Consider the following 15,000-nt stretch of genomic DNA (forward strand, 5'->3'; position numbering starts at 1 on the left):
TATATATATATATATATAAAGAATGTATGTTTACATATAAATTTCAGGCATTTGAATATTTCGGCTTTGTATGTCTGTTTATGTACGTGAGTTTTATTGTTTATCTTATTAATTATTTTTTCTCCTTTGGTATGTATTGGTTTCACAATAATTTAAAAAATAATAATAAATAGATAGTTATGGTCTGTAATTGGTTAATCATCTGAACAATATATAAGCAAAAATGAATTAATAAATTCATCAGTCTTTTTTTTTTAGACATCAGACTAGCACTAGACTAAAACTATATAAAAATATTCTGATATTCTTCTTTGGTTTAAAATTCTATTAAAATATAGATGAAAGAAAATTATGAAAATTCAGTTTTTGTTGTTGATTGTATTATGCCACGCACACCAGGCTTGGAATTGAAAATGAATTGAACATTGCCTTTAATCACAGACATTTTGTGAGTACGCTACATTTTATTGTCCAACACATTGTCCTAAGACCTTGGTGTGACCGTACCTGGTCCTGGTGAAAATTATATAGACATGAGACATTTCTTTTCGCTGCAGTAATTGAGTTCGTGATCAGTTCTTTATATGAAACTATTTTTTTTTTTTTAAATGTTGGGAAAATATAGTCTTTTCTTATTTTTGTAATGAAAGTATGTGTGTTATGAATTTTAACGTCTTATTTGCAGTTGAAAAAAAAAAAAAATAGTTTTGATGTATAATTTCCTGTTAAGAAATCAATAAGTTTTCAAGTAATGGAATGATAAATACATTTTAAAGCTTTTGATTTGCTTTCATTTTACGATAGTTTTATATCCAAAATTGTCAAGAATTAGCTTTGGTTTCGGAAAGACCACAATATTACCCGAGTGCTTTTGAAGTCTCTGTGGGTGCTAGTGTCGCAACTTTTCTTTGTGATATATCTTAGTATAACTCAGCTTTAAACATAACCGCACCAGAATAATAAAATTTTCCATGCTGTTCCCTCTAGCTTGTAAGAATAGTACTGCTGAAATTAAGAATTAATAATCTCCCCTATTTAATAAAGAGCATGTGGTTATGTCTATCTATCTATCTATCTATCTATCTATCTATATATATGTATGTGTATATATAATATATATATATATATATATATATATATACATATATATATATATATATATATATATTTCTTTCCGGTTTCGCTGAGTGGCATTGGAAGGCGGACGTATAACTACTTGGTCTCTCCCCGTCCCATAGGTAGAGTGAAGAGGGAGTAGTCATATCTTAGTGAGAGGGGGTACCATAAAAGGTAACACTGGGAAACCACAACTGGCGAGTTTTAGTTAAGAAAGGGGGAGGGGGGTGGGAAAGGTTGAATCTGTGTGTGTGTATGTCTCTTAAATAATTAGTCGTCATTTGTGACGGGTCGCGTACACTAGTAAGAGAATAATACTGTAAAAGATGCACAAAGATGGAGCGTTAGAATTTTCGACAATTTTAAGATATTTGAAAAAGAAGAAAGGAATTTTAAACTGCAGCTTCTCCTCCAACATTTAATGAATCGTATCAGGCGATTAATACCCGCCATCGGTTCTTAGTCTCATCAGGAGCTAAGACTTCGTTATTGAAATTCAGATTTCTTCGAGAAGTTTGTCATCTTCAAGTAAAAAAAAAGGAAAAAAAATGTGAAGCCGTCTGGTTATTCGTTGGAGTTTTAGATTGAATATTTTCATTTTATGCAGTTTACGCTGTGTAATTTACATTTTATTTTATATTTTCTGATTGGTGTATTGATGCAAATATTTTTATCGGTATGAAGTATATATATATATATATATATATATATATATATATATATATATATATATATATATATGTATATATATACATATATACATACATATATATATATATATATATATATATATATATATATATATATATATATATATATAAACATATATAAATAAATAATGTGTGTATGTAGATATGTGTTTATCTTTCACCGATACTGTCGACTGAATTCTCCATCCCAGCTAAAATATTTTATAATGAAACTCAATTTGTCAAGCATAGGTACCTCTACAGCATTTAATTAAAAGGTACTTCCTTTGTATCGCAGTCATTTAAGGTTATTGAGTGTCTCACATCCTCCGTTGAATGGGTTTTGATGACCCCTTTTAGAGAGAGAGAGAGAGAGAGAGAGAGAGAGAGAGAGAGAGAGAGAGAGAGAGAGAGAGAGAGTGTCACAGACTAATATAAGGGAGAAACAGAAAGGGTATCTTGAGGCAACGAAAGAAGAGGAAATTGTATCATAACAGCCTTGTAGTTGGACTATTTCTTCATAAGATTGCAAGACATGAGCAGATATAAACTACAAAGGTATGAAAAGGGAGAATATTGATAGAGATGGATAGGTTGACATATTACAGTTCGACTAGTTAAGTTCAAACTGTGGTTTGTAAAAGACCGTAATGCAATGATAAGGACCTCCTAAAATAATCGAAGAAATGGACGTCAAAAAAAAAAAAAAAAAGTCATGCCAGACTATTCGGTGTATGTGTAGGCAAAGGAAAAATTATCCGTAACCAGAGAGGGATCCAATGCACTGCTATCTGGCCAGTCATAGGGCTCAATAACTCTCCAGCGGTAGTATCTCAACCGGTGGCGTGTACTTCGGCCTCCTTACTATCTATCCATTGTGCCTTTAATTATTACATTCAATTGTCTGCGACACTTATATGTACCTTCATACATTCAAGTATCAGTAATAAATATTCATACTTACATTCAAGTATCCGTGATGCAAATTCATACTTAGCTTCAAGTATATGCGATACAGATCTAATCTTTATGGATCAGCTGTAGAAATTTTTCTGAACATTCAAGTATCTGTGACACAAATTCATCCATACATTTAAGTGTCTGAGGTACAGATCGTACGTGTAAGTATCCACAATACATGTCGTACATTCAAGTGTCCGCTATACAGATTGTACATTAAAGTATTCGCCTTGCAAATGCATCCATGCATTTAAGTGTCTGCAATACAGATTGTATGTTCAAGTGTCCATGATATACAGGGTACATTCAGCTATCTGCGATACAGATCGTACTTTTAAGTATCTGCAATACAGGTCAAGCATTGAAGTATCTGCTATATAGATCATACATTCAAGTATCCGCGATACAAATTTGTCCGTACATTCATTTGCCCGCAATACAAATTCATTTGTGCATTCAGGTATCAGTGATACAAATTCGTCTGTAAAGTATATGCGATACAAATTCGTCTGTACATTCATGTATCTGCGATATATATTCGTTTGTATATTCAATATTCAAGTATCTGCGATAGAAATTCGTTTTTACATTCAGGTATCCGTGATACAAATTCGTCCGTGCATTTAGGTATCCGCAATACAAATTCGTCCGTACATTCAGGTGTCCGCTACACAAATTTGTCTGTATATTCAAGTATCCGCGATAGAAATTCATCCGTTCATTCAGGTATCTGGGATACAAATTCGTCTATATATTCAAGTATCTGCGATAGAAATTCGTCTGTACATTCAGGTATCCACGATACCGTCCGTACATTCAGGTATCCGCGATAGAAATTCGTCCGTACATTCAGGTATCTGCGATACAAATTCGTCAGTACATTCAGTAATCCGCGATAAAAATTTTTCTGTACATTCAGGTATCTGTGAAACAAATCTGTCCTTATATTCAAGTATCCGTGATACAAATTTGTCTGTGCATTCAAGTATCCGCGATAGAAACTCGTCCGTACATTCAGGTATCCTCTATACAAATTCGTCTGTACATTCAGGTATCCGCTATACAAATTCGTCTGTACATTCAGGTATCTGCGATGCAAATTCGTCTTTACAATCAGGTATCCACAGTACAAATTCGTCTGTACATTCAGGTATCCGCTATACAAATTTGTCTGTACATTCAGGTATCTGCGAAACAAATCCGTCCTTATATTCAATTATCCGCGATACAAATTTGTCTGTGCATTCAAGTATCCGTGATACAAATATGTCCGTGCATTCAAATATCCGCGATACAAATTCGTCAGTGCATTCAAGTATCCGCAATAGAAATTCGTTCATACATTCAGGTATCCACTATACAAATTCGTCTATACATTCAGGTATCCGTTATACAAATTCGTCTGTACATTCAGGTATTCGCGATCCAAATACGTCTGTACATTCAGGTATCCGCTATACAAATTCGTTTGTACATTCAGGCATCCGCAAAATAAATTCGTTCTTGTATTCTAGTATCAGCAGTACAAATTTGTTCGTGCATTCAAATATCCGCGATACAAATTCGTCCGTACATTAAAGTATCCGCGATACATATTCGACCTTACTCTTGTACATTTTGGGATTCCTCAGAAGAGGGAATTTGTTGGTTAGACGAAGATAATAGTTCGTAAGAAATGTAATTGATAAAGAAAATTGAGGGAAAACAACGCTTCTTTATCTGTATAGATTTTAAAAGCTGAGTTTGCCTTTTTTTATTCTGCCTGCCAGCATAGCACGGAGGAGCAAATTTATTCCCCTCATTACCAAGTCTGTACGCAGCATATATTTCTCACATCTTTAGAAAAGGTAAAAGTAGTGTGAAAAAAAAACTTTGAAGGTACGAAAAGTGTTAAGTAGACTACGGAAAGTATTCTAATTCGATAAAGGAAGGTTTATGTATTTTTTTTTTCTTTTTATAAAATTCTGGCTATTATCATTATTATTATTATTATTATTATTATTATTATTATTATTATTATTTTGAAATTATTATTATTATTATTATTATTATTAATGATGATAAAAATCTCATTAGGGGGAGTGTCTTGAGTGCACCTCTCTTGGTGCACTGTGGGTATTACTTGAGTGTCTTTGCAACTATACATTGGTTCTTAGCAACAGCCATTTCTTAGTCTTTTAAACCCTACCACATTTTCTGTTTTTTTTTTCTTCCATCTTACTGTGTCCCTTTTAGCTCGTTTTCTATACAACTTCAGTTTCCTCCATTTGCACCTATGTGTCCAAGGGCCTCCCTGGCCCTAGCTCTAGGACTTATGTAATGGTCTGTAATGACCTCCCTGGCCCTAGCTCTAGGACTTATGTAATGGCCTTCCTAGCCCTAGCGTTAAGCCTTATGTCCAAAATAAGTCTATTCAAATGCAAATAATTTTAACTTTTACCTTATAAGCAACTTCTGGGTTATACCCCATTTACGCCCTGGTGCTGAATGGCCTCAAGGCCCCAGCGCTTGTACATATAATCTAATTTCATTCACATCAAACAATTCCTCTTCACTCAAGGAGTTAACTACTGTACTGTAATTGTTCAGTAGCTACTTTCCACGTGGAAATGGTTGAAGAGACTCTTTAGCTATGGTCAGCAACTCTTTTAGAAGGACGACAAAATCAAACCATTGTTCTCGAGTGTTGGGTAGTGCCATAGCCTCTGTAACATGGTCTTCCACTGTCTTGGGTTAGAGTTCCCATGCTTGAGGGCACACTCAGGCACAGTATTCTCTCTTCCTTGTTATATATATATATATATATATATATATATGCATATATATATATATATATATATATATATATGTATATATATATATATATATATATATATATATATATGTATATATATACAGTATATATATATATATATATATTTATATATATATATATATATATATATATATATATATATATATATATATATATATATATATATATATATATATATACACATACATACATACATACATACATACATACATATATATACACGCTGTTACTGATCTTAAGATATTTTATATTGTTATTCATCACTTCTTATAGCCTACATAGTTTATTTTCCCTGTTGGAGCCCTCGGGCTTATAACATCCTGCTCTTCCAACTAGGTTTGCAGCTTAGCAAGTGATAATAATAATAATAATAATTAGTAAAAATAATGATAAAATTATTCTAATAATAATAGTGAATCTAGAGGGCACCATTACCAAGGTACTTTAAACATTAGTATATTTAAAAGACCTTGATCATTACTTTGACAATCGCATGGAAATTTTTATTTCCAGGAAAGTCTCAATATCTCAAAAGATTCAATATGTATATTTACTTGTTCGAAAGTATTAGAAATCTTTCCAGTTTCACAGAAGTCTTATCCTTCCTGTTTAAAATCGTAAATCATTATCCATGTGCCCTCTGCAACCCCGCCTAAAACACCTGCGACAACCGCCCCCCCCCCCCCTCTCCCTGCTCTACTGCGACAATTTTCTTCACCTGTGACCAACACCCTCCTCCCTACTTATTCTTGAAGCCCAAGGGTGGAATTGATCTTCCTTGCAGTATTTTTGAACGACCCACTGGTAAATATATTTATTCTTGAAGCCCAAGGGCTAATTGATCTTCCTTGCAGCATTTCTGAACGACCCACTGGTAAATGTATTTATTCCTGAAGCCCCAGGAGGACTTATTTACAGCATTTTTGGAACGGTCCAAAGATAAATATATTTCTTTAAAATTATGCTATTAGTTTTCATACTGATTGTAAGGTTCGTGGAACTATTACGTTCACAGAACATTCATTTACATTAACTTTCATTGACGTTTATCCTCCTTTCTTCACTCCTGGAAAATATCTCTCATCCTCTTTCATTAACTTTCGACCATTTTTCTCTAGCAGAAAAAAGAATCGCTGGAGTGATATGAAGGCGGTGTCACACAAAGGTAAAGAATTATATTATTATTATTATTATTATTATTATTATTATTATTATTATTATTATTATTATTATTATTAGCTAAGCTACCACCCTAGTTGGAAAAGCAAGATGCTATAATACCAAGGGCTCCAACGGAGAAAAATAGCCCAGTCAGTAAAGGAAATGAGGAAGTAAATGAACGATCTGAGAAATAATTATCATTTAAAACAAAATGAGAGAAATGTTTCTGTGGACCATTAATTTCTTGGGTTGTCTTGTTATGAGTAGAAAATTAAGAGGATTAACTCTGGCAATGAATTTATGTTTTCTTTCATTTATTATCTCCGCCAACGAAGTTGGGAGGAGATTATGTTTTCGCCCCTGTTTGTCCGTTTGTTCGTGTGTCTGTTTTTCTGTTTGTGAACAACTTCCTGCCCACAATTTTACTCATTAGAGTAGTGAAACTTTCAGAGATTAATTTGTATTTTTAAACGTGGAAGTGATTCAATTTTTTTAAGTCCTATGTTAAAGGTCGAGCAAAAGGTCGTCTGAAAAATACGCCTACGGTCTAAATTGATTCTGGGAAAAGCAAGCTGGTTTCTAGAAATAATCTTCCGTGGCGGAGTTCTGCACTCTCAGAGTGCTTTTCTAGTTTGTGTATTTGTTAGTACGATTATGCAAATAAATTATCATAATGGGTACTCGTATATTCATGACACCCCAATATCATGTATAATTTATTTTCCTTTTTTTTTTTATTTATGTATTTGTTAAGTACGATTGCGCAAATAGATAATCACAGTGTGTCTTCGTATATATTTTAATACCTAAATATTATGCGTTAATTATTAAACCTGAAAATTAACGCATTTACGCATCTACAGTAACTAACTTAAGAAAAAAAAAAAGACATCACAAAACTAACGCATTTTTTTATATTGAGATTTTCATCACACCTTGAGTAACAAGCAAATAAAAAAAATATGAAAAAAAGCAACTTTTCAAAACCCTTATTGCAAAAGAAGCTTACATTTAATACAGAGATTTGCAGGGGGTGGAGGAAATGAAAATCCCAAACACCTTATCCTCGCAAGACGCGCAGAAAATATTGCTGTTGCCCAACCAAATATTATGTAAATAAGTCATTCCAGAAGCTGGCGTCTGGGGTCATTTAGAGAGAGGTCCTGGTAATAAAAGCCAAAATTCCTTTGGGGCCGGGGGCGGGGGTGGGAGGATTTCTTGTGGGGACCTGGTAGGATGGGGTAGGATTCCTTGTGGGGACCTGATGGTAGGGAGTAGGATTCTTGTGGGGGACCTGGTGGGATGGAGTATGATTCTTTTGGGGGAAAGCCTGGTGGGAGGGGATAAGGTTCTTTAAGGGGGAACTGATGTGATAGGGTAGGATTCCTTGGGGACTTGGTTGGATGGGGTAGGATTCCTTGGGGGACCATATGGGAGGGGATTGGATTCCTTGCGGGAACCTGGATGGGGTTGGATTCCTTTGGTGACCCTGTGGGAAGGGGTAGGATTCCTTGAGGGGGACCTTGTGGGAGGGGGTAGGATTCCTTGAGGGGAACCTGGTGGGAGGGGGTAGGATTCCTTGAGGGGACCTGGTGGGATGGGGGTAGGATTCCTTTGGGGGACCTGGTGGGAGGAGGTAGGATTTCTTGTGGGGGACCTTGTGGGAGACCTTGTGGGAGGGGGTAGGATTTCTTGAGGGGGATCTGGTGGGAGGAGGTAGGATTCCTTGAGGGAGATCTGGCGGGAGGGGGTAGGATTCCTTGAGGGGAACCTGGTGGGAGGGGGTAAGATTCCTTGAGGGGACCTGGTGGGATGGGGGTAGGATTCCTTTGGGGGACCTTGTGGGAGGGGGTAGGATTTCTTGTGGCGGATCTGGTGGTAGGGGGTACGATTCCTTGAGGGGGATCTGGTGGAAGGGAGAATGTCATCACCATTATTGAAAATTCATTTGAGAAATATGAGGAGATATGGAGGTAATGTGTCTCCCTTATATAGTATTTTGAGTAAAGTAAAAGACATGCAAATGATTTTCTTTTTGAATGGGGGTATTTTGTAGTTATAAAAAGATTCTCCCTCTCTCTCTCTCTCTCTCTCTCTCTCTCTCTCTCTCTCTCTCTCTCTCTCTCTCTCTCTCTCTCTCTCTCTCTCTAAAACTTATAGTTTTTTTAGGCAACACTTGCGTCACTGCTGATAAACAGGGACACCTCACTTACACAAAAATATTTAAATTTACACACACACGCACACACACACACACACACACACACATATATATATATATATATATATATATATATATATATATATATATATATATATTATTATTTGCTAAGCTACAACCCTAGTTGGAAAAGCAGGATGCTATATGCCCAGGGGTCCCAACAGGGAAAATAGCCCAGTGAGGAAAAGAAACAAGGAAAAATAAAATATTTTAAGAACAGTAACAACATTAAGATAAATATTTCCTCTATAAATATAAAAACTTTAACAAAACAAGAGGAAGTGAGATTAGATAGAATAGTGTGCCCGACTGTACCCACAAGCAAGAGAACTCTAACCCAAGATAGTGGAAGATATGGTACAGAGGCTACGGCACTGCCCAAGACTAGACTACAATGGTTTGATTTTGGAGTGTCTTTCTCCTAGAAGAGCTGCTTACCATTGCAGAAGTCTCTTCTACCCTTACCTAGAGGGAAGTAGCCACTGGACTTCCAGTGCAGTAGTTAACCTCTTGGGTGAAGAAGAATTGTTTGGTAATCTCAGTGTTGTCAGGTGTATGAGCATAGATGAGCATCTGTAAAGAATATTCCAGAATATTCGATGTATGTGTAGGTAAAGGGAAAATGAACCGTAACCAGAGAGAAGAATCCAATGTAGTACTGTCTGGCCAGTCAAAGGACCTCATGACTATATATATATATATATATATATATATATATATATATATATATATATATATATATATATATATATATATATATACTGTATATATATATGTATGTATATATATATACACACACATATATATATATATATATATATATATATATATATATATATATACATATATTTTTCTTTTATTAAATGATGCCTTTGCTAATATTGTGTAATGTTATATAAGATCTATTTTTGAATGTGGTAATGTTAGTAAATATTCATTCGTTTATAAATTCTGTTGATAATAATAGTAGTAGTAGTAGTAGTAGTAGTAGTAGTAGTAGTAGTAGTAGTAGTAGTAGTAGTCCCTACAATTGAAATTTATACTGAATTCATAAGGTGGATATGTGATTGAAGTGAAATAATTAGTACATTTTGAATACACAATTACCTCTATAAAATAGAAAGTCACCTCACTCTCTCTCTCTCTCTCTCTCTCTCTCTCTCTCTCTCTCTCTCTCTCTCTCTCTCTCTCTCTCTCTCAGGGAAGTTTTTTTTAAACCTCTCATTATCATTCCCTTTATTAAATAACCCAATTTTCCCTACCGATAATAGAACAACCTAAAGATAAAAGATAACAAGAAGTAGCAACTCATTACCGGCATAAGCGTTCTCTTCACGTCAGAACGACGGAAATAATTTAGCAGACGGAGATAGTCTCTTGATAATCGGGAAACTTGATTCCCATAACTTTGGACCCGAAGAGGGAAGATAACAAGTCAAATGAAAGGAAGGGGCGTCCGGGCTCGAACGTCAGGGAGATAAGGAGCATCTGAGGAGGGAACGTTCACGTGTCAAGTTTAGCTCACATATCTGAGTATGAGTTTTGGTTTTATTACGTTCAAATCGATGTGTGATATTCAATTCCACTGCTTGAAAGTCTGTAAAATGATTAGATAAGATGAAGGGCAGGCGTAGTAAAGATTACAGATTACTGGGGTGTTGTGGGCACGTGTTAAGGATGGATGGTGGGAAGGGTGTGATGAAGGCTTGGGAGGAACCTGTTCCGGGGAAAAGATCGAGAGGTATGTAGCGAATTAGATGGTGAGATAAGATGAAGGATGATATGGAGAGAAGAGGTTTGGTGGAAGACGATGCCTCTCATAGAAGCCATTGGAGAGGGTGCATCAGGTAGCCGACCCCTTAGTGCAAGGATAATGGTGGAAAAGAAGTGTATAGTAGAGCAATTAGATGGCGAGATAGGGTGAAGGATGATATTTAGAGAAGTTTGGTGGAAGAGGATACCTTTGATAGAAGCTATTGGAGAAGGAACATTAGGCAACCGACCCCTTAATGTAGGGATAACGGTGGGAAAGAAGATTGAATTTCTGAATAATCATAGTATTTAAAGCATTGGTGATATCGAACGTTTGATTCAAATGATATTCTCATCTGGCTGGTTTCGAACAAGTGATTCACGTTTGGATTGACTTTTAAATCAGGCTCATTGTTTCGAAGATACGAGTTGGTAGAATTGGCCTAGATGAGAAAACACTGGAATTGGCTGTGTGAGTAAGGAAGGACCTTAATTTTCGATATATTAGTTACATGAGTTACATATTCAAATTCAACCCTGAAGCCTAAATATTGGTATTGAAAACTGAAGCTGATGCTACAATTTTTATTTTTAATACAGGTTTCTAAATTCAGAGATATACACACATACAAACATACACACACACGCACACACACATTGCTTACCATAGTGGATGATATAAGACAAGTGTGTAAATATATATATATAATATATATATATATATATATATATATATATATATATATATATATATTAAGACAAGTGTATATATATATATATAATCATATATATACATATATACATATATATATATATATATATATATATATATATATATATATATATATATATATATATGTATATATGTATATATAAATATATATATATATATATATATATATATATATATATATATATATATAATCATATATATACATATATATATGTATATATGTATATATAAATATATATATATATATACATACAATATATATATATATATATAATATATATATATATATATATATATATACTGTATATATACATATACACATATGTATGTATGTATGTATGTATGTATGTAGGTATTTGTATATATAGATATATATATATATATATATATATATATATATATATATATATATATATATATATATATATGTATGTATGTATGTATGTGTATATATAAAATTAGATGTATTTATGTGTGTATTTTTGGATACTTATACCGTATATGGATACTTATACCGTATAAATGATTTATGACAAACTTACCACATATATGAATATATACATATATTATCAGGTAATATTGCTATCTGAAATCCAATGATATAATAGTACCTTTATATATCCCGACGGATTATCCTAATGAGCAATTGCATTCTGTTAACAAACGCACGCGGCATATGCTTCAATATGCCTCTGGTAAACAGAACGTTAATTTTCAATTACGCAAGCAATATTCTACTCCTAATTGCTGATTTCATGCTTGCAGCAAACGCGTACTAATTACTGTATTAAATGAGGTGAGAGTAAATATTTAAATATCTCTTGGTCCTCTTGAAGTTTTCAACATCTGAGTGTGTGTTTTCCCTAATTTATTTATAGGAAACTTTATTTAACTGTCTTGTTTTCTCATTGTTAGTCCACATCGCTCGTCGTGTGTTCAGTGACATTAATCAAATTAGAAAAGCACTCTGAGGGTGCAGACCTCCACCAGGGCAGTTTATTTTTCGAAACCAGCTTGCCTATCCTAGAGTCAATTTAGACCGGAGGCGTATTTGAAGTCTGTGTGACAACCTTGTGCGAACATAGGCTTAAGGGAAAGGTTAATTCAATCGACCTTTTGCTCAACCTTGACCTTGACCTAGGACTTTCAAAATTAAATCACTTCCAAATATCAACATAACCATTAATTTTTGGAAGTTTCATTACTCTAAGAGTAAAATTGTGGTCAGGAAGTTTTTCACAAATAAACAAACGGACAATCAGACAAAAAGGGATGAAAACATAACCTACTTCCAACTTCGTTGGTGGAGGTAATTATAGTGTGGTTAGTACCTGTATGGGGATCCTAAAGAAATGCGGAACGCTTTATTTACACAAGCATATGTCGCAAGGTAGCTGGTATGTACTAACAGAAAGGGGAGGTCAATGCAAGTCACTTTATTCAACAAGATAACGAGCTTATACACAAACAGTTGAGGGTAAGAATGGCACAAATATTCCAACAATGTGAAACATACAATGGGAAGCTTAAACGTTTTTTTTTTTTTTTTTTTTTTTTTTTTTTTTTTTTTTTTTTTTTTTTTGTATTATTAGTGAGCGTGCGCGTGTATGTATTCCTATTGAAAAATAAAATCTTCATCAGAAATAGTTCGTCAAATGATTTAGAATAATATTTTTGTTTTGATGTAAAAACTGGTGATAAGAAAAGTATCCATATAAGAATAAAAGAGATCTGAAATTAAAATGTTTTTAAAAGTTAAGATAACGAGAAAAGAAATATATGATTATATTTCAATAACTGTTGAAGTGTATCGAGAAGTGAATGAAGAAAACCATCGGAAGATATCATCTTGAGAGAGAGAGAGAGAGAGAGAGAGAGAGAGAGAGAGAGAGAGAGAGAGAGAGAGAGAGAGAGAGAGTATTAAGCTGTTAGTTAACTATTGAGTAGGTTTTACCAATTCGAATTGAAAAATTAATTAATTCACCGGATATTTTGAAATCAAAGAGAGCAAGCACACTCCTGGCTAAAGGCTCACCCAATTGATCCCAAAGCCAAAAAAAAAAGAAAGAAAAAAAACTGCTGTCACTGAAAAAAAATACAATTCCAAATGGATCTACTTTTAATTAAAATGCCATGCCACGGGCTATTGAACATGAAAACAAGTCCCTTGCTAACGCAACCTCAATGCAACAATCTATTTTTTTTAGGTAATTTGGTATTGCAACATCGTCAGTTGATAGAGAGGCTTCATAAATCCCCCCCCCCCCCCTTTTTTTTTTTTTCAATTTTACTTCATTTGGTGATGTCTCTGTTAGGGGATACATTATTATGATGAAATTTGAATTTAGGTCAAAGTTCATTATTATTATTAATATTATTATTATTATTATTATTATTATTATTTGCTTAGCTACAACCCTAGCTGGAAAAGCAGGATGCTATAAGGTTGGGGGCTTCAACAGGGAAAATAGCCCAGTGAGGAAAGGAAACAAGAAGAAATAAAATATTTTTAGAACAATAACATCAAAATAAATATCTTGTATATAAACTATAACAACTTAAACAAAACAAGAGGAATAAGATAGAATAGTGTGCTCGAATGTACCCCCAAGTAAGAGACCTCTACCCCAAGACAGTGGAAGATCATTATACAGAGGCTATGTCACTCTGAGACATTTTAGCTTTGTATTTATTTGTAAGCTTGTGCCTGATATTGCTTCATTTGGTAATGTCTCTATGTCAGGGGATACTTTATTATGATTAAATTTGACTAGGCCAAAGTTCAATGTCAATATTGTAAGCTTAAGCCTAATATTGCATTATTTGATGATGTCTCTATGTCAGGGAACTTTATTATGATGAAATTTGATTTTAGGTCAAAGTTCAATATCTGCCGTATATTGAATGCTCGAGACTAATATATTATGATATTTAGGAGATGAATAGTTGATTTTTATTGTATGCTTTACATGAATGCATAAATTTGGGGATGTCCCCTATATCAAGGGGTACTTTATTATATCATCATCATCATCTCCTCCTACGCCTACAGACGCAAAGGGCCTCGATTAGATTTCGCCAGTCGTCTCTATCATGAGCTTTTAATTCAATACTTTTCCATTCATCATCTCCAACTTCACGCTTCATAGTCGTCAGCCATGTAGGCCTGGGTCTTCCAACTCTTCAAGTGCCTTGTGGAGCCCAGTTGAAAGTTAGGTGAACTAGTCTCTCATGGGGAGTGCGAAGAGCATGCTCAAACAATCTTAAGTCTATATATTTAGAAGATGAGAATTTCTTTAATGTATTCTTTACATGTATGCATAAACCAGGTTGGTTTGTTGGGTTTTTGTTGCTCTCAGGATTCTATTAATCTTCCATAAAAAAAAGGATTTCTTTCTATATTTTGTTTCAATTCAAGACATCTAGTGTAAACAATATATATGAGTTGATGAATTTAAGATCGAAAAGCATTAAATTTGCTTGAATTCAGTGAAGGCACATCGCAAATTCTAAATTTTATTTCCATTGGAAAATAATTTCAAACCTAGTTTCC

General features: G+C 34.0%; 2 protein-coding genes across 3 annotated transcripts in view; both read right to left on the reverse strand.

Moving 5' to 3' along the window:
* Nucleotides 1–15,000, reverse strand: part of LOC137658575 (uncharacterized) — a 157,931-nt gene that overhangs the window by 136,657 nt on the left and 6,274 nt on the right. The gene's annotated exons all lie outside the window — the stretch shown is intronic.
* LOC137658966 (uncharacterized) overlaps nt 7,863–15,000 on the reverse strand; it is a 14,423-nt gene continuing 7,285 nt past the window's right edge. Inside the window, exons 2-3 of the mRNA XM_068394076.1 lie at nt 12,737–12,791; nt 7,863–8,647 (exon numbers count right to left, since the gene is read on the reverse strand). Of these exons, the coding sequence (XP_068250177.1) occupies nt 7,863–8,647; nt 12,737–12,791 (840 nt within the window). The remainder of the gene's footprint in view (nt 8,648–12,736; nt 12,792–15,000) is intronic.

The sequence above is a fragment of the Palaemon carinicauda genome, chromosome 19 (assembly GCF_036898095.1).
Source record: "Palaemon carinicauda isolate YSFRI2023 chromosome 19, ASM3689809v2, whole genome shotgun sequence".
Classification (NCBI taxonomy): Eukaryota; Metazoa; Arthropoda; class Malacostraca; order Decapoda; family Palaemonidae; genus Palaemon; species Palaemon carinicauda.